The sequence below is a fragment of the Oenanthe melanoleuca genome, chromosome 2, assembly GCF_029582105.1.
Source record: "Oenanthe melanoleuca isolate GR-GAL-2019-014 chromosome 2, OMel1.0, whole genome shotgun sequence".
Classification (NCBI taxonomy): domain Eukaryota; kingdom Metazoa; phylum Chordata; class Aves; order Passeriformes; family Muscicapidae; genus Oenanthe; species Oenanthe melanoleuca.
Window position 1 is genome coordinate 128,234,546 of NC_079335.1, and position 24,957 is coordinate 128,259,502.

Genomic DNA, 24,957 nt, shown 5'->3' on the forward strand with positions numbered 1-24,957 from the left:
GCTTGGCTCTCCTTTCTGTGTTAAGCATTTAGTCAAAAAACATGGTAAGTTTTTAACTGCTGTCACTTAATATTAGTCTTGTCTGCCCATATTAGAGCTAAAACATTTTAATTCAACCCTAGGAATCAATGTGTTATTTCTGAAAATAAATGGCAAATATAAACACTACTAGGTCCTGAGTGCTGATGGAAACAAAACTGTAACTGAAGCAGTTTCAGTTTCCAACTCTGCAGAAAGATGCAGTGGTAATCCAAACTTGCCTCTGAATACCATGATTATTTAGCTCGTCTGTTGCACCATTTCACCATCATTATTACATAGAAATATAATCCTGACTATCTCCTCAATATATAGTAATACAGTAGGTTTGAGGGTTTTTTTTGCTTCTAGTTATCACTACTAAAGTTACAGACATCTTAATTTTAATTCCTCCCCTTTAATTTAAAGCTTCACATTTCAAAGTAACATTCTGTGTCCAGAATGTAAACTAGGAAAAAAAATCCAAACTAGGGAAAAAACCCCAAACCAAAACCAACCTGAAATTATAAAACATATATGGTAAACTGAATCAAGAAAAAAAAGTCTTAAGTGATAATGTCATTAACTGGTACTTCTGCAGTATTTAAATTTTATTATACTTACTATTCAGGATCTGAAACAAGGTCCAGAGCCTTCATTACATCTTCTAGCAGTGTGTCAGGTATAAACCCATTATCTGAAGAAGTAGCAAAGTTTCTTGTGAGGAAAAGAAACAAAACGCTTTCCAGGGACACAAACTTCATTCAAAAATACAAATACAACATATCTTTATCTCTAAAACTTGCAAGCAAATGGTGAGGTTCTAGAAGGAAAGGAGTTTTCAAATGCTACTCTCACACTTTTAAAAAAAAAAAAAAAAAAGAGTGCAATACAGAAACTGGATTTATCACTCATACACTTAGAAGCTTAATACTTGTTAAGAATTTCATCTTTGTATAGAGTTCTCCACTAGGTACCTTGGCATAATAACTGTACCATTTTCCCCTTTTGATCAGTTAAAATAGTACCTGAATGCTAGACATCCCCTGTTTTCCAAAACAAAACAAAATTTTCCATGTATGCTGCATACATTTAAGAACAAGATCTCATGAAGAATGAATCATATCAGATCAGTTCTTTTATGAAGATTTAATATAGGAGAAACAAATTTTATTTAAGATTTATGTTAATAATAAAGAACATAAGGTTAAAAAAGGTCTCTCTTAAAAACTCTACTTCCTATTGCAGAACTTCCCTTACTGCAGAATTCTCAGATAATTTTGTCACAGAGTTACAGAATGGTTTGGGTTAGAAGGGACCTTAAACATCACCTCATTCCAACGTGCCTGCCGTGGCCAGGGAGACCTTCCAGTAGATTAGGGTGCTCAATGTCACTTGTAGATTGACTCCTGTACTAAACATTTCTTAAGGACTAGGCATTTCATTCCTCTCTTAATGAGCACATTTATATAGAAAAATTATTATTTCAGCACAAAGTACAGCCCTTACCCTCAGGGTCATATGTCTGGAAAACTCTTCTTGCTTGTTCTGAAGGTGCTTCAGGAGCAACAAGGGCCATGTCCTATGGGGTGGGGAAAAAAATGCACAAAGAAAACTTACAAAATATTCTTACTTCAGAAACAGATTACTAAGAAAATATTTAGCCATACTATACCAGCTAGAACCTAAATTAATGAAAATTTTAATACAACAGAAGAAAAGTTAAAGCAATTTGGAAATTTTGCGGATAGTGACAAAACAATCAAGAAATATACTAAAGATTATTCCACAAACTTCTAGACTAATTTTAGGCAATTCTTTTTGTGGATGTTGTGGCACAAAAGCTAATTGGAAACTACAGTTCCAATCATTTGTACTCAAGAGCTCCAAGTGGAAAAGCACACAGAAGAAACTAATTTGGGAGGAGTCTCTTTGCCCTGCTAATCTCTCCTGATGAGAGCATCTTGAAAATTGCATGCTTTACGTACTGGAAATACAAATGCTAGATTTTTATTTTAATTCAGTATCACAATAATGTAATTTTAAGGATCCATAAATATGACTTAATAGAAACAAACCCAAGTTTAATGAAAACTTTTCTACTGATTTTATAAATTAATTATAACTAGAACATTTACAGAAAACCAGTGTTTTGGTACCTTCATGTTTACATATGTTCCAAAATCCTTTAAATTACTTTCCTATAAGACTATATTGCTCAACACAGTTTCATGATGCCAAATAATGTATGAAGTTGTACAGTTGTTGAGCACATACCCTATCATAAAGGGTAACATGTTATTATATAAGGCACATACATACACTACGAAATTTTCTAATAAGTGACCAACTCTTAAATAATTTGGAATACAAAGCATCCTAAGCAGGAATAGATTTCATTATCACAGTATATTACAATAAACAAATGCAAATATTTCTTCGTTTAAAATCAATGCCATAGCATAGAGAGCTTATTAACAAGATTATTAGTGATTTTAGTATTCGGGATTTAATTCTGAAGAAGGGATATTTTAGTGATAGCTTCTTATTAACAAATCAGCAGCTCAGGAAGCCTATGTAACAAGGAAGAATTCTTGGAATTTCCAAAGGTATGGAAGGATATAATCCAAAGTAACTTCCAATGGCATAGATACATAATTTCCAATGTGAACTACATAGTTCTACTCTGTTTTATGAGTATGCAGTATCTTCCATACAATCTTAACGTAATCCAAGAATAAAGGCTATCATTTGTGTTATCCTCCCTACCCACAAATTACCTTGTTAATGTAGTACTTTCCACAGCTTAATGTGATACAAAACATATTCCTCAAAGCAAATCTTCTGCAATTCCTAACAATTTTTATAGTCCAATTTTAAATAGTGTTTATTTCTGTTATCATTTTAATTTTCCAGGTCCTTAGTTTTTCAGTTCATGTATGTATATATGGGAAGACCTTAGAGATGAAGTCACTAAATGCATTAGTCATACTGAAAATTCTCTCTCTTTCAAACAAACTTTCAAATATGGTAAAGCCTCCATATTATTACATATTAACATTTTTTATTCACAAAATATAATTTACTGATGCTCTAAGCAAGTAATTTCAGATAGAAACTTAACAAGTCTGCCTTAGAGAAATGACCAAAGCCCCAACCTCTCTTACCTGTAAAGTAATTCTAACTTTTCACTGAGACTGTTGTTCTATAAAATGCTTACAATGCAAGAACCTTTACATACAAATCCCATACAACCTCTTAACTTATGTAATTAATTTCCATGATGCAGAAAACTTTAAAAGTTCAGTTAGTCCATATATTTGTATCTGGGGGAAAAAATACCATAGCTCCTTCATGTAATAAAGCTGAAAATGTGATAAACATCTAACAAAAACATATTTCAGCTGCCCAAGCTGATATTTCACCATATGTGCCAAAATAGATTCCCCACCCCAGCCTTATGAATTGTATTTTGATGTAACCCATGCAGTGAAAGTTTCCATATAAGGGAATCTCATAAACAGTTAATTACAATAATTATTTCCAATACTAAGTACAACATGTCCCAAAAATCATGTTTCACTCATTGGCTCTCGTGATACACAAACAAGTCATTTTATATTACTTTGAAAAGTTATTCTCATCAGTAGTACCAGTTATTTTAAGATTCCATGTTTAGCCTCAGAGGCAAAAAATATCCTTCATAAGTTTTAATGAAAACATTCCCTAACTTTTCATTCTACAAATCCAAAGCAGAACATAATGGCTAAGCCCCACTGAAATCCTGGCTATGAATTTTTACAAAAATCACACCCTGAAAGATCCATTGCCCTGAAAAATGAAATCTGCTTGCATATGAACTGCTTTATGTTTGTACACTATCACTATTGATGGATATGTGTAAGAATTACATATTGTAATACTTTCTTCTTATAAATTCACCTAGAAAACAATATAGAAACACTGATTGTTTATCAACTTTTAAACTTGCTGTAACTTAATCACATCTGGAGAACTAAGTTTATTTAATCCAGTCTTGTATTACAGAGAAGTGTGTATTTTTCAATGCTATAATCAGTGGCTTCCAAGGCATCAACTTTTCCAAAATGGCTTCCTAAGAAAACAAAGTTGATGGGATCTCTGAAATTCCGATCTCTCTAGCTGACTTCTGAACCCATTGCCCAATTTCAATTTCACAGAGGAAACAGGAGTCTCACAACTGACTGTTGAAACTGGACGCCAGGCAGAGCATCTCAGTGAGGTATTGGTTCAAAAACAAATTTGATTTTATGTGTCAGCAAGGTTCCTTTGGAGATTATCTTTTGAATACTTCACACAATCCAATGGATATACTGTGTAACTGTATATTATAATTTGGACACACACACACCACCAGAATGCATTCCAAATTAGATAGTGCTCTGAAATTAGAATGTCCAACTTCAGGCACTCTTGTGACTGTAATCATTCATTTGCAATTAATCTCCACATCCACTGTATGTACTCCGGAGGACACAGAGAATGTTCTTCTTCAAAAGGTAAAGGGATCCTGCTACCAAAGTCAGAACTGAATGCTCTTTACATCCTGATATATAACAACTCACTTAACTAAGAGAATGGAATTAATTGAATGCAGCTTTATTTGGGGGCAAGGAACAGAAGTGCCATATGTACCACCACACATCCAAATGAGTTTGTGTCCAAAAGGTATCAAATAGTTTTACTTGTAGGGACTGGCTAGGCAGTAAACCAAAAAGTAAAATTTAACACAGGCTGGTATCTGTTGAAAAGCAGGAAAGTTTTAACCACTACAGTAGCAAAAATAGGTTCAAAGTCTTAGAGTGAGATAAAAAAAACAGTTGCTGACACTCATTAAGATGAAGGCTCAATAAAACATGGACATTGCTTGAAATTAAATAACAGCTTTTTCTGTAGGTTTTCCTAGGAGCTCTTTATCAAACCAAGAAAAAGAGAATCCTTAAGATCTAAAACAGGAAGTCATTATTACCATAATACAAAGAACTAAGCAGTTATGGAAAGGTCATATCTTTTTTCCTCTAAGGCATCATTGAGGAAGTATTGAGACCACTGTGGTATGAAGTTACTGGTTCTAAAAACACCCACACATCATCTACCACCAATCTAGGCTTACTGTTGTGAAGGGTCTGTCTGGAAAGGGACAGTTAGAGAAAATTATGCTATGGTAACAAAGCCAGTCAAGTACTAGAGCAATTACCTGCGAAGTCAGTCCTAAACTATTTGATGTTTTTTGACATAAATTTAGTTTAAAAGACTATGAGTCTGGCTCTGAACAGAGGGATGGCCAATGAAGACTTCCATTTGTGTTCAGGGACATTATCCACAGCAGCAGTTCGCAGGGGAAAGTGCTCTTGGTTGTTGCAGCAATGGCAGTGTCCTACACACACTGCTTACCATTATTTTCTTGTGCTGACCAATGGAATGTGCCATTGCTCTGCAGCACACTATCTTCCACGAGAGAATGCATTAAAAAATTCCAAACAACAGGAACATACCCAAAGAACACTTGAAGGAGTATAAAGTTTTTCCCTTTTGAGAGATGCATATGGAAAAACTGAAGGAAAGGTCCTAGACTTTTCTGCCACTATACAAGAGCTCTGAGGCCACAACTATTTCCACTTCAGAACGGCAAGTGTCAAAGATCATATACTGTATCATCCTAAGCCCTGAAGAGGCTATGAATCTGCCTGGAATCCACAAAACACTAAAAGAAAACACATTTCTGGAGTAAGAAGAGAAGAAAAAGACACAAAAGGAAGAATGCCACCCCCAAAGTAGCAGAGTTCTAATCAGGGGTCAGAAAATAAAATACAGGCCTTGTAGATTAGAACAGGAAAAGACAAGAGTTTATCTTAAAGTGCTCATCAAGAGATAGCGGTGGTGGTGGAGGAGGAACATTCACAACAAGCAATTTGTTACAACAAGGTGGTTAAAAGGAAGCAAACTGGCTCTAGCTGTACACTGCCTTGCAAAAGTGAAACGACCGCATTTACTCTATAGTACCTGCGGTACCTTGCTAAAGACAGAAGAGAGTTTTCAATAGGGAAGAATGAAAAGCTACATATGGACTACTTTGAATTATTTTTCATCTTCACCCACACTGACAGACAGAAAAGAGAGCCTACTTGATTCAAGGGTGGGGTGAGGCTGTGGAAGAAAAGCTAACACAAACCAAAGAACAAGAAATGTGAGGACCCTGTCAGTCTATTCGTCTGAAAAGCAGGGCTTTTAACATACAGTCAAGTAAGTTATAGAAACCACAACATATCCTCCATTCCTTTGGGAGAGGTTGGTTTAATAAGACAGCCAACAAAAAAAGCCACAGTGTTGCAGTTTTTAAAAATAAGAGAAACTCAAAAGTACCACAAATACCTGTTTAACAGTTACACTGCCACCAGATGTTGGTGGTTTAGTTTAAAACATCACAAGAAAGCAACAATTCACTTGGCGAGTCATTAAAAAATTAGAGCTTCTTCAACATGTTCCTTGCTTTCATGGATTACAAGAGATTACTGTAAACCAATAAAGATTAGCTATATAGTATTTTTCTTATTCATTTACTAGCTTGTTTTGCTTATCAACACAAAATAAGGTCTTTGTTTTGAAAGTAAAAATGTATTACTGGAATTATAGACCAAGAGTCAGCAAATTTGAGTTTACTGGAATTCTTACCTAATAACTAAATTACATACTACTCTCCAGTCACAAGCTTAATCTGAAAGCTTTTTAAATTATATTCGCATAGCTTTTTTTTTTTTTTTTTTTATTCAGAAGACAGAATGCAACGCTATACAAACATGGAACTTTGTTCCTAAGAGGAAGTGGATAAATTCCATGCCTTATGACTTCCAAAACCTCCACATTATAATTCACTCAAGATGAACTTTAGCTTCTATTATTATGCTACCCTTTTTCTATACTAAAAAGTTAATATCTAGTATTAAATACTATTTCTACATCTAATACTATTTCAGCCTATAGATATGAGCTGATTGCTATACAACACAATGGTGAGTGTTAAGATACTAATTGTATTTGGGAATTACAATAAGGAGGTGGGAAATGAACATGTACACCAGTAACTTTTGATAGCAAAGTTTAAAACCAGTGAAGATGTACTGCAGAAATTTAAATCTTCCTAAATACAGTTCTCACAATACTGAAAGCTGCACTTAATGCTGGAAACCAGCTTACAGTATTCAGTTTCCCATTTAAACCATATAATTCTCTCTTGGGATGATGAAAACCCTCTGGCTTGCTTCAATGCAGAATGATGAAATGTTTTTGAAAGTAGACTGGATCAATTATTTTATAACTCAAATAGGCCAAGTCTTTCTAAAGGACAATTCTTAGCCCAGTTCATTAACTGAACAGTAATATTTTATGGCTTTTCATGTGAAATGTACAAACTCTGTGACGCAATAAAGAAATAAAGTATATTAATAATGGCATGTGATCCACTGGTAAGTAGTATTTCAGGAAAACTTTATATGCATATGTTGCAACATGTGCAGAGAAAATACTAAATGTTCACAAACATCACAATTTCATATATTATGAAAACAGTATTGCCATTCATATTCATATTTTAAGTATAATATTTCATGCAGCTTTTTCTAACAGTAGCACAATAGAGCAATTAGCTTTTATAAAAAAAAGTATGTCTTACTTTTTTATTAATACAAAATACACGATTTTTTTTCATTGAAGCTGTATTATACAGTAAAGCCCATCTCACTCCAACTGCATGAGCTTTCTTAACTACATACAGGCAGTGACTAAAATTCTTCTCTAAATACACCTGCACTGCTTCAAATTTTCATACCATAGTCTCCGACACCTCTGGCACCCCCCTGTAATAGCTATTTTTAAAGTACATATATAAGATACCCTAAACTATCAACTGGTAGAGGAAAATGGCACTGAACTCCTGTAACACACAAAGAAAACAGATTTCATAAGCTCCTTATGTAAAACAAAACAATGCTGGAAAAAATGTACTTAAATATTGAAATGAGACTGCTACAGTTTAAGAAACAAAAGAATATGTTATCCACCTAGCTAATCACATGTAACTTCTTATGTAAGAGAAAGATAAAAAATGAAGGCAGTATCTAAAATACCACTAAATATGCTTCACCTTTGCTAGGAGTTCAAAGGTCCCTCCTCGACAGACAATCCCTTTCCTGCCTTTTCTCTGTATTTGTGTCCTTCCGCATTTAGACTTTCAACTCATTCATTCACATATCCTTACCTGAAAGTAGAGCTGCCTTATCAAAAGAGGTCAAAGATGTTATTTTTGTTTTGTATGCAACAAAGCTGCTACCAGTATGAAAGGAGTAAATAAACGGATGAAAAACTTATTTTTCAATGCTTTTGAAAAAGTGGTTAGAAATTGGTTGCTAAACATGTTTGTGACTGTACTTAGATTAAATCTGATGCTGCATATGGATTCACCCTATATTCCCAGGGATTCCACAGCTGTCACATGTATTAAGGTTTTGTGCATCAAACAACAGCTACAACCCAAACTGAATTCAACCAGGTTCCTGCCATTTATAAAATGACCCAAAGTCTCCTGATAGAGATTCTCTACACAAGTTCAGTCTGTCATGTCACAGGTTTATTAGGCAGTGTGTGAGTTTTGCAAAAAGCAGAACTTGGCACAAAGCTTCAGAACAAGACTACAACAGTTATATTTTTAACGCATATTCTTATAAGCATATGTTGGCATGTTGGGAGTCTCAATTTACTGTTTCTAGTTCCTGCATCTTTCCCAGTAGGGTTTGGGAACATGGGAATAAAGCAAGCTGAACAGAGAATAAAAAAATATGCAAGCCTCCACTTCCAAGGATACATGGTGCCCTACTCAGAAAGAACATCTGGTCTTCAGATATTTTGGAGAAAAAAGCATGCAAAGAGACAAATGCCTACAAAATAATTCCCTGTTGTTTTGCCCAGGAGCATTTCACTTAAAAATATCTTTAATAGGCATTCACTAACTGTATTTAAAACTCTCTGTTTCCTAAGTTTTGTAATACATTAATAACTTCAGGACATGTTCTCAGGAAGAAAAATTGTAAGGGCAAGAATGAACTCCTTGGATTCCATCCAGAACAAGTATTTATAACAAGGGAGCAAGGATTAACAAGCATTCATAGAGATTCATTTTCTCCAACAGAACACACAACAGGTTGGAACTATCATTCTGTCACATGGTGAATACTACAATCCCAACTCTAAGACTTAGTATTCCTGGTATCATCATCTGGTATTAAAAATATGCAGTTAGTCGGCTACAATTAAAAGATAAAGTAAAAGGGAAGGTGCTTTGTAAAGCAAAGAATGGGTGGTGTGGGCACTATCAAGATTTATGACTTCTACCTCTTACCTTATGTAAAGGTACATGGAATATGTGAAGAAGTTGTGGATTTTATTTGTGTTCTCTTCATTGTGTTACTATAAGCATATTAAATTCCATATATTGGAAGACAGTGGTTTAGCTTTAGGGCTCTTATAAAAATTTTTGTGTGGAAATGACTCAGAATTTCTCTTTCAAAATATCATTTCTGGAACAATTCCATAAAGATAACCCCTGACTATGAATATACTATTTGCTTCCCTAAATTGGTTTATTTACTGATTTGCTCTGGCTTATAACCTTTGACAATCACACAGATATGCAGCTGTTGGGAGAAAAAAAAAGGAAATTTAACTCGACTTTTTTCCCCTCTCCATGTTGCATCTTATGACAAATAGCACCTTCTATCTTGCCTTATCTCTGCCATAAATACACCATTGTGCCAAACCCTGGTGTGGACTCCGGAGCACAGAACTGCATTTATAGAATTTCTGGAAAGAAGTGTTCTTCTGATTTTAACTAACACCCTTCTTTCAATTCTTCACTTGATGCCAGACTAACTATTAAGAAACTAATGTCATCTACTTAACTGTGTGTGTACCATATAACGACCTGTAAACCATCGGGAAACAAAAATGTATTAAATCTATTAAAGCATAGCTTTTGGGTTAAGACTTCAGAAGATCTTTGAGAGAATCAAGAAGTTTATGCTTCTCCTCTCCATTTACTCACAAATACTGGATGAACTACAAATTGCTTAGGGTGTACTAATAATTGCTCCACTATCCAGAGTGGTTCAAATAAAAGGACAGTAGTATATCCAAATATATGCAGAAAACTAAAATTTAAAATAATTTTGAATATTAAAAAGTCAGAGTTTAAATATACAAATGAGAAAAAGGCTTATGAAAAAGAGTTTCACTTTTCAGGCCAATGTCTACTATGAACTAACTCTTAACTCATCCACAATTTGGAAACCACCAGGCACTGGAAGAATTCCAGGTTGTACCATATAATATTGTATCATAATGACCAGCAGAAGGAAGGTGTTTGTGAATCAATTATGCAAAATTTATAAACAATACCTGATTTCATAACACTACCAGCAGATTGCAATAGCTGCAAACATAACACATGCCAAATACAGAATCCAGTGGTAAATGGCTGTGCTTCGTGTGAGGTAGATAAGCTTGGTGACCAGGAGGAAAAAAAAAGTAACACAATGAACAAGAGCCTGGTATATTACAAAAGGCATGTTTAAATAAACTTCAGGTGAGTTGTCAATGGATGGCTGTATCCTATTGCATTGCTATCTAAGCAACAGGATAAACAATACTTTGCTACTTAAAATAGCTGAAAATGAAATAATTGTGGCAGAATTAAGTGGCAGTTGTATGTGGAAAGGTTGGGGCATTAGAGCAGTGGAAGAAGCAAATGATGGAGGAAAAATCCACCAATATTTTTTTCTGATGAAAACTAAGTTTTTCAAAATTTGATTATACACCTTTACCAGTTGTAGAAGCAAAAAACAAAGGGAAGTGCATAAATTTTTCACTACCTTTCCGAAGTAGAAGACTTCTTAAGTTAAAGGATACACATCGGTTACTTTTGTAGAAGCCAAAGTTGTTAATGTATACTAATAATGAATTTTTACACATGCATCTTGCTTCCTTTCACACTACTGACAATCTCTGTTGGTGTTCTGAGCTTAAATGCTGTACCAACTAACACTTCCCCTCGGCCCAGCCCTGGTAAACACCACTGACCCACATTTAGGCTCTCCTATAGCAATGTCAGTGTTTGCTGAGGTGCCCCTCAGTTGAACTCTGATGAAAGAGATTGTTTAGGAAGAGAAGTGAATATTCATTCTTCTGAGAGACAATGCTATCAAGGTTGCAGAAGAAAGGCCCTGAGAATGTGTAGAACAGGTTACAGTGATCAAAGTCAGAGAAATAAAAAAATGTAATCCAAAACCAATGTGGTTCCAGGAGACCAAGACAGGACATTTTCCTTCAAAAGCAGTAATTTGTAACTAATTCAGACTTCTCAGACAGGTGTTTTCTCTGCTTATCTGACTCTTCAAGCCTAGAAATGCCACAATGCTGTAACTGAAAATGGATAGCCAATTCTGTTGAGGCCTCTGTGCTTAAAGACCTAGAAACAAACTAAGGAAATTTTTTAAAGACCTACACTGAAGTGTCCCCACAGACAGTTTCAATCACCAGAAGTCACCAGACAGACATTTATTGCACACTCTTTTCACTTTCAATGAATCTGAATTCAAACTTCAACACAATGTGGATTTGCATGTCATCAGTATTTAGAAAGCACCTATTAACCTCCTATTGTTCGCACTGGAACATTTTTTTGTTATATTATGCATAACATTTCAACTTGTTGGTACTCTTTTATACAGTGTCTTACTGACATTCCTAGAAGTTATGAATTATCTCAGCTTGTCATAACTTCCTATGAGTATCATAAAAATAATTAAGAAGTGCCTGAATAACATTTAATCCAGAACATCACAGACTTAGAGCTGTCCCACTTTCTACTCTCTCTCATCCATACAATGGAAGAGGAAAAAAACCACAAAAAGACTGTAGTGATAAAGCTGATTCTTAGAGGATATACAATACCACATAATTGCCTTTGCACAGTCTGACAGAGCACACAGAGAAACTCAGTGTGTCAGATGAAAGATTCCTTGTTTGCTTTTGTTGGACATTTGGAAGTTTTCATATTCACTGAAAGGAAAAGTGAGCAGGGAGAGGCAGAAATTATGGCTGCTTAGATTTAGAAGCCTATGAATAATCTACATAGTCACTTTTTCTGGCAAAATCTACTTGGTTGCAAATGCACAGTCCATGACCACTAAGAGTAATAGCCACACTTTTTTTCAGAAAACGTTAAATTTGGACTGCTGAGCATTAAGCAGCTTTCTGACTTTGTGTACACAACTGTTGTGAAGAAAAGAAAAATAATATGATGATACTACCTACAGTTCTTTGCTAGGGACCCCCCTGCAATGATTCACAAAGTTTTTCTGACTCTATTATGACACACATATCAGAGTTTTGAAGAACTATTTAAGTAATACAGATGTTCACATGTGCTTTCTGACTTCAACATTTACCCATCTGCAGAACAAGTCATAGTATTTTTGCCCAGGACAGTCTACTATAGAAATGAATTTATGGAAGACGTGAAGCCTCATTTCGTATATTTCCAGATTCTATTTTCTTTCCAAAAGATCTAACTACAAATAATTATGTGGCTGATGACAAGTTGATTATGTCCCAGACAACAAAACTACTGATACTGTCTTCAATAAAATGTGCTTCAATCGAAGCTGCTATTGCAGAGAAGAAATTATTTATGATTTCTCTCTACCTCCAAATCTCTGTACTAAAACGAGGCTAATAACTCACTTGGTATGTACAGAAATGCTCCAACAGTCAAGATGTGGAGATGAAGACCATGCAGGCAGAAGAAAATTTACTCTTTCAGTAATAGGAGAAACTGCTGGCCCACAGTAGACTTGTATGAAAACTAGGAATTGACTTTCTCAGTTTACAGCTACTTCATGCAGCAGCATTTACAAGAGAGCTTAAGCCAAATTACACACTTTAGTTAATTAATTTTCACTTTAAGCCATAAGTGTGACTGACCTTCAGCCAAAAATGCTGTGCTGCATTTTGCTCATTAAAACCATGGAAAATACACAGAGTTTTAGAATGACAGCTATGATCAGATTTACTTTAGAAAATAAAACATTTCTGACAGCCACAGCTATAAGAATGATCTACATTCAGAATAATACAAATGTATTCTGTCAGATAGCAATAGAAGTCTACAATATTTAAATCAAAATGTTCTGAGATAGAGTATGGTGGTTTATTGTTTATTCCACTGATATGAGAAAAATGTTTATCATTCATCTAATATAAAAAATCTGAGTCAAACATCTAAGTACTAAAGAACAGCAGCCAGCTCTCTAAGTAGAGCAATATGCAGAATTTGAGTAAAACCTTTTGCTTGTTAAACCTCCATGCTCAAGGAAATGAAGATTCTGTTCTGTTCTATAATTTTCCCATGCTAGTTGTCTATAGCAACAGTAGTCTAGGAAAATTGCTGGTTCTGGTTTTCTAGACCAAATTATTCAGCTAATGACAAAACTGATCACTGTTCTGCTTAATAACTGCCTAACATTATTCTCTTTAAAAATAAGGCCTTATGCTCCTTTATAATATATGCAGCTTGAAAGAATTAAAACCTGGGTATTTTTAAATGTAATCTGCACTGGTTTTGGATCCACAGTTCATTTTTCTCTCTCCATTTTGAACATTTCTTTCTCATGTAATCAAAGTTACTATCAAACTAGAAGTTACATCCTTAGTATCAAACACCATCTACACACACTACTTTAACATCTTGCTGATTAACCATTGGCAATGAATTCAAATTTCTTCCCATAGTTTTTGACATGTAGGTTCAATTGATATAATAATAGTTTGACAACATACTTTATATTTCCACTGTAGCTGACATCTGTTTCACCTGAAATGCTCAACAACTGCTACTATAGAAAGGGTGAGGTTGGACATGGAAATTCAAGAACCAAGAGCTTTTACACACCTTCAGCTCCCGCTTTGCTTAATAATAACAAACAATAAAGAATCTAGGAAATTCTTTGCCAAGAGCATGTCAATTCTTTATTCTGCTTTTTAATAATCACAAACTCAAATTTTACACAGTCTAAGTGGAGTTTAGTGAAGAAAGCAGAACCAACTGGCGGCACCAATACTGATACCCAGTTACTCTAAACCCAGGAAACAGCCTTTGGCATCCTAAAAGAAAGAGCATTAGAAGTAATTTCTGTCTGGAAATGGTCTCTGTGGACACTAAACATTAGCTGTGGTAACAATGTGACAGGAACACTGGACTGGCATAACAGAGTGTTTATACCTATTGGCATCACACTGCTGTCCACACAACAAAGTACTGACTTTGATTGTATCATTCAGAAAAACAGGGGATAAAGTTTCAAAATTGAAATAAAAAAAGTTTTACTAGGAAAGACTGGGAAAAGAGTAAAGCAGCAAAAAAAAAAAAATAACCAAAGGTAAATATAGATTTTTCTATTCCATGGAGTAAGGGAAAAATATTTCTGACATTAGGGATTAAAAATTTGCAAAAAAATTCAATGTCTAAAACTGGCTAATTAACTCCAAGGGTTTTAAAAAAAATAAATTTAAAGATTAAAAAATACTACTACTATAAACTTTCAATATATTGTGCAGGTTTGCTTTTTAGTTAGAAAAATCTAGGCATTTGTGTTGTCTTTCTAAAGATCAGGCAAAAGTTTTACTTAAGGAAATTCAAAGAGTTTGAGAATTTACAACTTTATATTTACATATGTTCTAGTATTCATTTTCAAGATTTATAATTAAAGTTTTAATTAACTTTTAAAGATATTAGGTACAGGGAAGTTAACTTCTAATAACTACCAATAAAGATCCAGTAGGTACCATTCAAAGTTTCAATAAAATTTTTAATCAGAAACAAGTGTTCTATAAAAATGAAACTTAAGGAAACCAACCTACAATCTTCAACTAAAGAAACAGAAATTGTCTCCTTGGAAAATGTGGTCTAAGATTTTAAACTGAGAGTCCTCCCAAACACATTTTATGTTTCATAGGCTACAGTAGATATCTGACAGAATATATATAAAGAATTATTGTAACAGTCCTGATATCTATAACCAAATAAAGATTAAAAATTGTGAAAGTACAGTCAGGGAGATGAAACTACTACATAAATCTCTCTTGCACTATTGAAATTTAAGACAGTACCAATGCCAAGCACAGTGTTCCAAAGCATAAATTATCCCCAGCCCAATAAATTAAGCTAAAACCAAAAAACTTCACACTGCAAGTTGAGAGATATTGCTGAAGTGTGGGAACAACTCTGCCTTCAAGGAAAGGCTTAATTAAAAGTTTTAGTGACTATGTTTTTACATCAAAGCCACATAAAACTCACATTGTAGCAAGATCTACACTTTGAATTTATGTGGTGTTTATCTGCCTGAGGTTACCAAAACCACATCCAACGTACCTTGGCAAAGAAGACTGTGAGGTGTGTTTCACTGCCAAGTATCCAAATAGGAAATTTTGGAGATTTCAAATAGGAGCCAACCTAAAAGGGTACAACAAAATCAGAAATACAAAGCAAACCCAGAAAGGTCATTTAGTTAGTGATCAAGTTAATGAAAATTTAGTTAGTTTTCAGAACAGCTGGGACTCCACCGATTTAAAATGTTCAATAAAATGATGTGTTTAGCTTGATGACAAGTACTATGCTTAACAACACTATAACCAAATGCTAATGAAAGGTAAAAGTCCGCTTGATTTATTAGCTGGTTTTGGATTAATTAATTCAGAATTGACATTTATTTAATAAATGATGGGACTGCCAGTTGCAGTCAATACACCAACATTCTACCAACTACATTATTCTCTTTAACTCTGAGATAAGGTAAAATAATTTAATACAGACTCAAAAGAAAGCAAAGAACAACCAAAAAAGTTCTGGAATTAAAGACTGTTCAGGCTGTTTCAAAAGTACTCTTTGTAGAACAGCCAGGACCTGTGACCCCCCCCATAGGGAATGCTGGGTAAGTTCAAAGAGGGATTGGACTCCACACTGGAACAGGGGAAGTACAGATTTCCTTGCAGCCCATGGTGAAACAGTCTATTTCTTTGCAGCACATGGAGGACCAGCATATGGACTGTACTAATGGTGCACTATAGCAGGAGACCCTTGCTGCAGCCAGGCTGGGAACCAGCAAAGGAGTTCATTGCACCAGTAAACCAGGTAACCTGACCCAAAAGGACCACGGGTGGAGGTTGTAATGGACGTCTTTAATTTGTTGTAAGTCATGATTTGAGTTGCTGTTACAGGAATTACTGTGAAAGGAACCACCTGAACCAATGGAGGAGAAGCCTTACAAGAAGAGATGCAGTGCAGCAGTGACCCGACCTCAGCTGGCTTTGGTGCCCAATGACTCCACACAGCACCACTTCTCCCATCCTGAGTGACCACCAGAACAGATGGAGCTCAAACCATGGACTAAATGAACTCAAAGGGCATCTTGTGAACATTGTATGGACACTCAGACTAACGGAATTACATATATATTTTATATCAAAGAGTGGGAAGGAGGGTAGTGGTTAATGAGGTTGTGTTAAATAATGTGGGACCTGAGCATGACATGAATGATATGGAGCAAAGGGTGGAATGTGCTGCTTTGGAATGGAATAGAGTTCATTTTCTTCACAGTAGCTGGTACTGGGCTGTGTTTTGGATTGTGATGAACATGGGGTTGATAACATAGAGATGTTTTTATCACTGCTAAGCAGAGCTTACATAGAGCCAAGGCCTTTTCTGCTTTTTTACAGCGACACTGGTAAGGGAAATGGGGTGTAAAAGAGGCTGGGAGGAGACACAGCTGGGACAAGGGACCTGAAGTGACCAAAGGATATAAAATGGGAGGGAAGGAGGAGGAATGGGGGGACATTTGGAGTGATGGCATTTGTCTTCCCAAGTTACTCTTATACTTGATGGGGCCATGCTCTCCTGGACATAGCTGAATGCCTGCCTGCCCACCAGAAGCCGTAAACAATTTCTTGTTTAGCTTGCTTGTGAGTGTGGCTTTTGTTTTCCCTATTAAGCTGCCTTTATCTCAACCCATGAGTTTTTCAGCTTGAACCTTTCTAATTCTCTGGCTGATTTTGCTGCTGGGGGAGCTAGTGAGCAGGTGTGCGGGACTTGGTTGCTGGCTGGGGTTAAATCACAACAGTAATGCATAGAATTTCTCAAATAAAAACCAGAAATCAAGAAATTCTGTCACAACAGGAAGAAACAATATGGACTAAGGTGCACATCAGCAACTTTCAAACATTCAGAGATAAATACATAAAATACCTTTTAAATTTTGAATATTATATTTATAATATAGTTGCTTAATAGCAGTTTTATTATTTTTACTTACAGATATTTATTTCAAATGGAAGACAGCGACAGCATAAAAAGAGATCAATAAAATTGCAACACACCAGCAAGCCATTTTGGGACTTCACAGTTTTAAAACCATCTACAAAACTCACTAGAGTTACTTTAGTAAAAATGTAAGCTTCTAACTAGGAATAATCAATTGGTGCAATAAATTCTAATTTAAATAGCATCAAACAACAGTAAAATACATTTAACAATCTCATTTGTATTTGTTGTAATGTATTAGTCTCAGATTGTATTTGGACATTATTTGAAAGTTCTTTAAGATCTCCAATACTATACAGTAAAGCTTTCAGGAATACTGTTAAAAAAGCCCACAACTTAATAATAAAAAAAAAAAAATCTTTCAAATTATGTAGAAAACAGCTTACCTTACAATATCTCAGAGATTCCATCAATGTCAAAAAGCCTACTGTTGCCTGTTTGTGTATGCCAAGAAGTTCTGTTCAAAAGAAAACACAATTTATCAAAGAAAAATCTGCAAATTCTATTTTAAGCTATTTTTTCTTACTTTCAAAATTGGTCAAGTAATAACAGTTTTAAATTACGCAATTTTAGTAACAGCAAATCACCAAGATATAGTCCAAAAGGGTTACTTCTCTCTCTATAAAACAAGATCTCTATAAATAAGATTTCTCTATATATCTCTCTATAAAATAAGATCCAGACTCAAGGTTTAAAGAGCTTCCAGTTGATAAGCTCTTTTCAAAACCTGCTGGATTTTGTAAAAAAGGAAATACTTGCAACTTACATCACTATTATTCTTAGAAAAATCTAAGAAAAACAGCTATCTTGAAGAAGAGAAAATCTCACATATATGCATAAATGAATGTTTCTTCCTCTCTCCCTCTTTTTTATTTCTTAGAGTTCCTAGGCCATATTTATATTTACCATTTCACATTCTGAATAATAAAACACAATTTTGGAAATGATAGTTTTGTTAGCAGAAAAACTACAGTGATTTCCAACACTTACTTCCAATTAAAGCTCTCAAACATACACAGCTCTCAGGAATAGCTGAAATATTTATGTACTACTGATTGGAAGAGTACTTACAGAGCATTACTTGAGGTCCTTTAATATAAAGAAAGAGAAAGTACTTCAAAATTCCTAATTATACAGATTTAGAAGAAGCTCTGGGCTTTCATATACATCATCTAAGAAGTTCCAAGTACTGAGTGCTTAGAACAGCTCCACTAGACTCCCAAACATTGTCTACCAAGAGCAGCACATACTGGAAACATACACTATGACCAATTTAAGAATATCTAGATTTCCTTTTTTTTGTTGAACACTAATTATTATATTTGAAAGTTCTCTCTAAAACACTAAGCTCCAACTGTAATTTTTAACACCAATCATTTGTGTACAACAGCATAAAACTGACATCTTTATCCATGGTCTAAAGCCTCAGGACCACAGCAAGTGAAAGAAACCATTCTGAATTCAAAAGATTCCTGGATTTGCAGAAGTGAACTCTGCAGACATGCCATACTCCCTTCACCAACTTAAAGTTTACCTCGCTGCATTTTGCAACAGTGTAGAACAGTTATTATAGTAATAGTTTAATTATTCCCTCTCTGTTAAGCAAAAGTCCCCATACATCCAATCCTGAAAATCAAAACCCAAAAAACTTGAGCTTATTCACTACCTTTGTGCCTGGAAGTATAACTCCTTCCTTAGAGTGTGAGCTATACATATTAAAAGGCTCTTTGCAGTGCCTTTGATCTGAAAGCTGTGCTTTCACAGATGACCTTCAAACTTGTTTGGAATTAAAATATTCAGGGGTGCCTAGATTATCCTTTACAAAACCCCATTATCTCACTGGCTTATAGCTGAGTGGCTATATATTGTCATACACTGACACAATTCATCCTTTTTTTAGATCTGGGGGAAACAGAGTTACAGCCCAATTAAAAAAAAAACTAGTGAAGAATCCTGCACACTAGGGAACAGCTAACATACAGAAAAAGCACATTTGTATGTGCAATGATGGAATCGAGTGGCAGAAGTAAGCACAGTACCTTAGAGAAGTAATTTTACACATCACATATATTTCTTAAAAAACAAAAACAAAAATCAATGTAAAGCTAAACAAGGGTTTCAGATGTGGGAGTTAATACCTGAGTATAGAACAACAAATATGTCAATAATATTTACTATTCAGAAAATTATTCAAAATAATTCTATGATTAAGTACTTTGTTCCCCTGAGAGATAACTAGATGAGAACTCACTCATAACTAGAGAGTGCTGGGACTCTGGCTACAACAGTAGCCACACAGTGTGAATATTCTGAATAGTCAGCAGTCAAACTACACAGACTATGTATCTGGAAGCTCCTAGGTTAACTTCAGCTTGCAGTCACTGATCTACCCATGCCTCCTTCAGAATGAGCCAACAAATAGGAGACCCAAAAGCAAGAACGACTCTCAGATGACTTACAAAGAAACAAAAGGAGACTAGCTACACTAAATCAAAGTTTAATCCGTGAATATCCTCTCTCCACAAAAAGAGATGACGACTGGAAGACATCTGGTAACACCAAAGATCAACTAAGAAAATGAATATTTATGCCTCTTGTCACAAAGTTAGTGTCTCTTGCTTGGAAAAGCACTTTTGCAAAGGACTCAAATTTCCGAACACATTTCTGTCACCATCCGCGTCAGCACAGCGCCACCGAGTGGCCACACCAATGCCGCAATTCCCTGGCACCGTCCGGGGAAAGCAGCTCCAGCACTGGCTACACTCACAGGGAACTGCTACACGGCATGGAGGAACGACAGTCCTAAAAAAGCTGAAAAAAACCACCAACTACTTCCCCATATCTTCCCACTGTGGAAGAGAAGCGATCAGAATAAGAAGAAAGGTGTAAAGGAGAACATTTCATTGGTATTTTTACCACCAGTGGCCAAGAACAATTCCAGTTAGTAACTCCACCCTATTTGGAAAATATGCAACTGCGAGAGTCAGTGCTCTGAGTACAATCTGCAAACACATAGTAATTCCTTAGGTTTGCAATTCAGTCTGTTCTTTCACCACTGCTAAAATTACTGGCAGTACCTTTAAAATGGCTTATAAATAATTTTAATTATTTATTAATTAGAAACTGCTTATCTAAGTAGTTGAAAAATAGGTTAAATTACTTTAAAAAACTTCTGAATAAAACAGTATTCAGTCTTTGTTATTTTGATACCTGCAACCCTTCTAGATGAAAAGCTCATATGCATTGACATGGAAGAAGCTGAAGGTTTTACACAAAAAAGAAACAAAATCCAAGAGAAATGCTCAAAGAAGAAAAGATGACAAAGTGACAATGTATCCAAAATTCAGTCTTGCCTAAGAAGTTGTGAACAGTACTGGCTGCTCTTTATCTTTCTTTTTTACAGACTACAACAAATCACTTGGTAACAGATATGATTATACACTTAAGAGAGTGAATAAGCAGGTTCTGACTGTAATTATCCAAAAGCTTCAAGAAAATGGAGGGCTCCCAATAGTTAAGTCCAATTACTTGACTGGATAGAAAAACTAACAGGACACATAATACTAGATCCTCAAGAAGATAATTTTCTGTTCCTCCAATCTCCATAAAAAGAGACACTCTATGGGAGTTCTGGTTCTAGGTTTTTAGGGCAGAATTGACTGAGAACCTAAATGTTGACTATTACTGTTATGTGTCCAAAGCAAGTTCAGCATTTCCAGAAAAGAAAAAAATTCCAACTTGGATAAGTAAGAAATAAAGCCTACCAGAAAGATAATCTGAAAGGCAAATGAGGGAATGAACTCACAGTTTTCAAAACCAATAAATTAAATTACAGAACAGCAATTTAGCCTAAGGTAAAGGAAAGCTCCTAAAACAATTCAGATTGATCATAATCTAAAAATTCAGATCCAAAAATCATAATCAAAAAGGGAAAACTAAAAATACTGAAGAGAACATACAGATAAAACCCTGAAGGCTAATTGAAACAAATTTCAAATAGAAATAGGGGGGATAAATGACAACAACATCAAATAGAGGAAAGACAGAGTATCCAAATGACATTCTATAAGTCTGAAAGCATAGGCTGCATGAAATCATAACCAAGTGCAAGCCTAAGATGTCTCAAAGGAGATTAATTGCTTGTTCATCATCAAACCAGAGCATTTTTATTCAGCTCTTGCATGGATCTGTCTTGAACCTCATTTCAAGTAAGTATTTTCAGTACTGACTTAGAGATGATGGAAAATCATTTTAAGAAACATGCTGATGAAACTGAGACGGACTTCGTAGCAGTGGAAGAGAAGATGTGAACATTTCCACAATTTAAACTGTTCTCGTTTTCATATAATCTCTATTTGTAAAAAGAAATGCAAAAAAACCAAAAGCTCTCTAATCATGAGCCTACACTGAATCACTCCACTATGTCAATGTCTTTCCTGCACTAGGGAGCCCAAAACTGGACATACCACTCCATACCACAAGCCAACAAGTGCCAGACAGAGGGAAAGAACCACCCTTTCTTTTCAGCTGCTGGCAACGCTGCTCCTAGCACAGCCCACAATGCTGCCCTTCTCTGCCAGAAGGACACACCAGGGACTGAGTGCAACTCTCTGCCCACAGGGGCCTCAGGTCCTTTTCTATAATGCTGCTTCCCAGCCAGCCAGTGCTGCCCTGTGCTGTTCCATGGGTTTATTCCATCCTGGGTATAAGATGTGGATGCATCTCGGGACATTGCTGTCAGTCCATTTCTCCAGTTTGATGTGGCTGTTTTGAATAGTGGCCCTGTCTTCAGACTTCCCAAACTGCAGAGACTGCACTGCCTTCCATCATCCAGGACATCAGGTAACTTCTATGTTCAACTCTAGCTGACAATCCTGTACTCACTAATACTAACATCAGCAATTCCATGCAAGCATGTTTTATTTCCATTTGCGGTTCACTTAAATTAAAGGCCAGTAAACAAGGAGACTATCAAAACAGAAACAGAATATATTCCAAATCTATAGGTCATTATCTCAGTATGTAAAAAATATGAACAAGCATAAACTAGAATCAACTTACTCATTCCTGAACATTCTCTGTCTCCATCCCACACGTTAGAAACAGCATGCCCCGTCAACAACAGATTAATCAAACTTTGGCTACACAACAGAAAGAAATTATGTAAGACATAAGAAATTAAAAGAGATATGCAATTTATTTCAAAAAACGTGGTTATCTGTAACAAATTAAAAAAATTATTGGATAACCCAAGCAGACATTTTGTAAATATTTTCCATTAACTAGTGTGCATTTTAATTCAGGAACACTAATTATCATCTCCATTCTTTCAAATACAAACTTGATACAGAATGTAGCCCTGAATTTGAAAATTATCCATCTAAAAATTCAACAAGAACAGAAGCATTACCTCAGAACTGATGTAATAAAAAGAGTTAGCAGTGGAAGACCCACTTTTCAATGTTGCTTTTTAGTTAAAGTTATAAATGAGTCTGTCTTTTAATGTCAGTAATTTCCTAAAAGAATTATCAGTTACGTAAGACATAAAACATTGGCCCACAAATCTATTTTAAATTGTAGTAAACTATTTCACAGCTTACCTTCCATGACCATAAACAGGATCTATCAATGGCTCAGCTGCATCTTCAATTTCATTTTTTATGTTTTCAATACCCTGAAGGAAATTGCAAACATTTTTGCTATCTTAAGAAATGAGTTGCAATATTTATACAACAACAATGCAACAGTGAAACATTGGGAGGCTGATGTTTTTACATGAACTGATAACTTAACAGGCTGCTTTGTCTTCAAAGGAAGATGTTTTCAAACATCTTGTAAAGAAGGATGTTTTCAAAATGGGTAAGTCTCCCAGGTCAAAAGAGAAAAATACAAACCAAAACCCAAAAAACCCAAGGACTGAGCCTTTCAAATTTTTAGGCTGGAACTGTACAGGAACATAGATGAAGATACCATTTCATCCATTTATCTGGACTTATTGTTCATCTTTTCCAAAGAAATAAAACCCACCCACAAAACACATCAAGCAACCCACAAACCTTTGTCAGTATTACAGAATACAGAAAGAGCAATACTCCAAATCTGTTTGTCCATGCTGAATATTGATCCCAAACTGCATCCTTTAGTTCAGGGAAGCTTTTGAATGCTCGTTTGCTAAAGACAAAAAACAATAACAAACAAACAACTGAAAAGAAGTATGTATTTAGATGAAGCATTAGAATAGCATCACAAAGCACAACTGAGAATTACTAACACCTAACATGAAAATGTCAAAGTAAAAGTAGAACAGATCTGGTGTTACATACAGAATGACACAGCAGCTCTTCTGGAGTTACTGTAACTGCCATCTGAAGATGATAAATAATTCTGGAGCAAAATGCAAAAATGGAAGAATTTTTATACACAAACACAATTATACACGTGTAAAAGAGCTGAGTGGCTTGCACCACCACTGTAATTCTATAAAACACTGTTACTGAAATTGCAAATAGACTGTATGTCGCCAAAATAACATTTGCATTATGCAGTGTTCTGAAAGACATTCAGCCCATAAACAATAGAAATAAACCTTCTACTTAACCAGGTAAGACTGTCTTCCAGGCTTTTGAAGAAATTATCATATTTCCCATAAGAATTTGACTTTGTTAGACACTAGCTCTGGAAAAAGCAAATTGTTCAAAACACCGAAGAGCAGTACATTAACATTTGGGATACTACCTTACTGCATAATATAGTGACTGCCTGGATGATAAGGGAACGCCTCTGATCATATGTTTAAAAAGGAAAAAAACTGAAATAAAAACCAATGAAAGGAAGAAATTCACCAATATCCCAGTGAACCAATACACATTCAATTTCCTGGGTAAAGCTAAATACTAAAGCTAAATACATTTCAGAACACAAACATTAGTTTGAGTAATTCAGACTAGATCATAGTCTTTGCTTATCTTACACAAATAGGAATATTATTTTCTTTATGATTCTTGCACACTTTTAGTAAGTTTTGCTTGAAAAGGAAACACACATCTACAAAAATAAATCCATAGATGGGTTTACTCTGGCTAATACTTGATTTATAAACATCCTTTTCTGATCAGTAGACACAGCATACAAGGTATGCAAGGCAAAGCCAATTCTGAAATCCATCTGATGTTTAAAGGCAAAAGTCAGAGCACTCATTCCCAGTGAGAATGGCAGGAAAAAATTAATTTACCAATAAAAACTTGGCACCACAAGTCCGAAGATTGAAGGGGTGAGCAGGAGGGGAGTAGGAAGCGCAGGAAATTAGTGTTTTGATCAGCTAAGGTTATAAAAGTGTTATATTCTCTTTCTTATTTACTTAGATGACAATGGATTTAAAAAATAAACTATAATTTCTACTGATAAAATGGGCTATGGTTATTTCAGTTCTAATTAGCAATATTTTCAATTTCAGGTGTTTTTTAAATTCTGCTGCTCTT

At 35.1% G+C, this 24,957-nt stretch overlaps 1 protein-coding gene across 1 annotated transcript in view; it reads right to left on the bottom strand.

The window, feature by feature from the left end:
- MINDY3 (MINDY lysine 48 deubiquitinase 3) overlaps positions 1-24,957 on the bottom strand; it is a 46,739-nt gene that overhangs the window by 9,411 nt on the left and 12,371 nt on the right. Inside the window, exons 6-12 of the mRNA XM_056483862.1 lie at positions 23,536-23,650; positions 23,080-23,153; positions 22,541-22,620; positions 17,866-17,936; positions 15,536-15,616; positions 1,528-1,600; positions 643-715 (exon numbers count right to left, since the gene is read on the bottom strand). Coding sequence (XP_056339837.1) covers positions 643-715; positions 1,528-1,600; positions 15,536-15,616; positions 17,866-17,936; positions 22,541-22,620; positions 23,080-23,153; positions 23,536-23,650 — 567 coding nt within the window. The remainder of the gene's footprint in view (positions 1-642; positions 716-1,527; positions 1,601-15,535; positions 15,617-17,865; positions 17,937-22,540; positions 22,621-23,079; positions 23,154-23,535; positions 23,651-24,957) is intronic.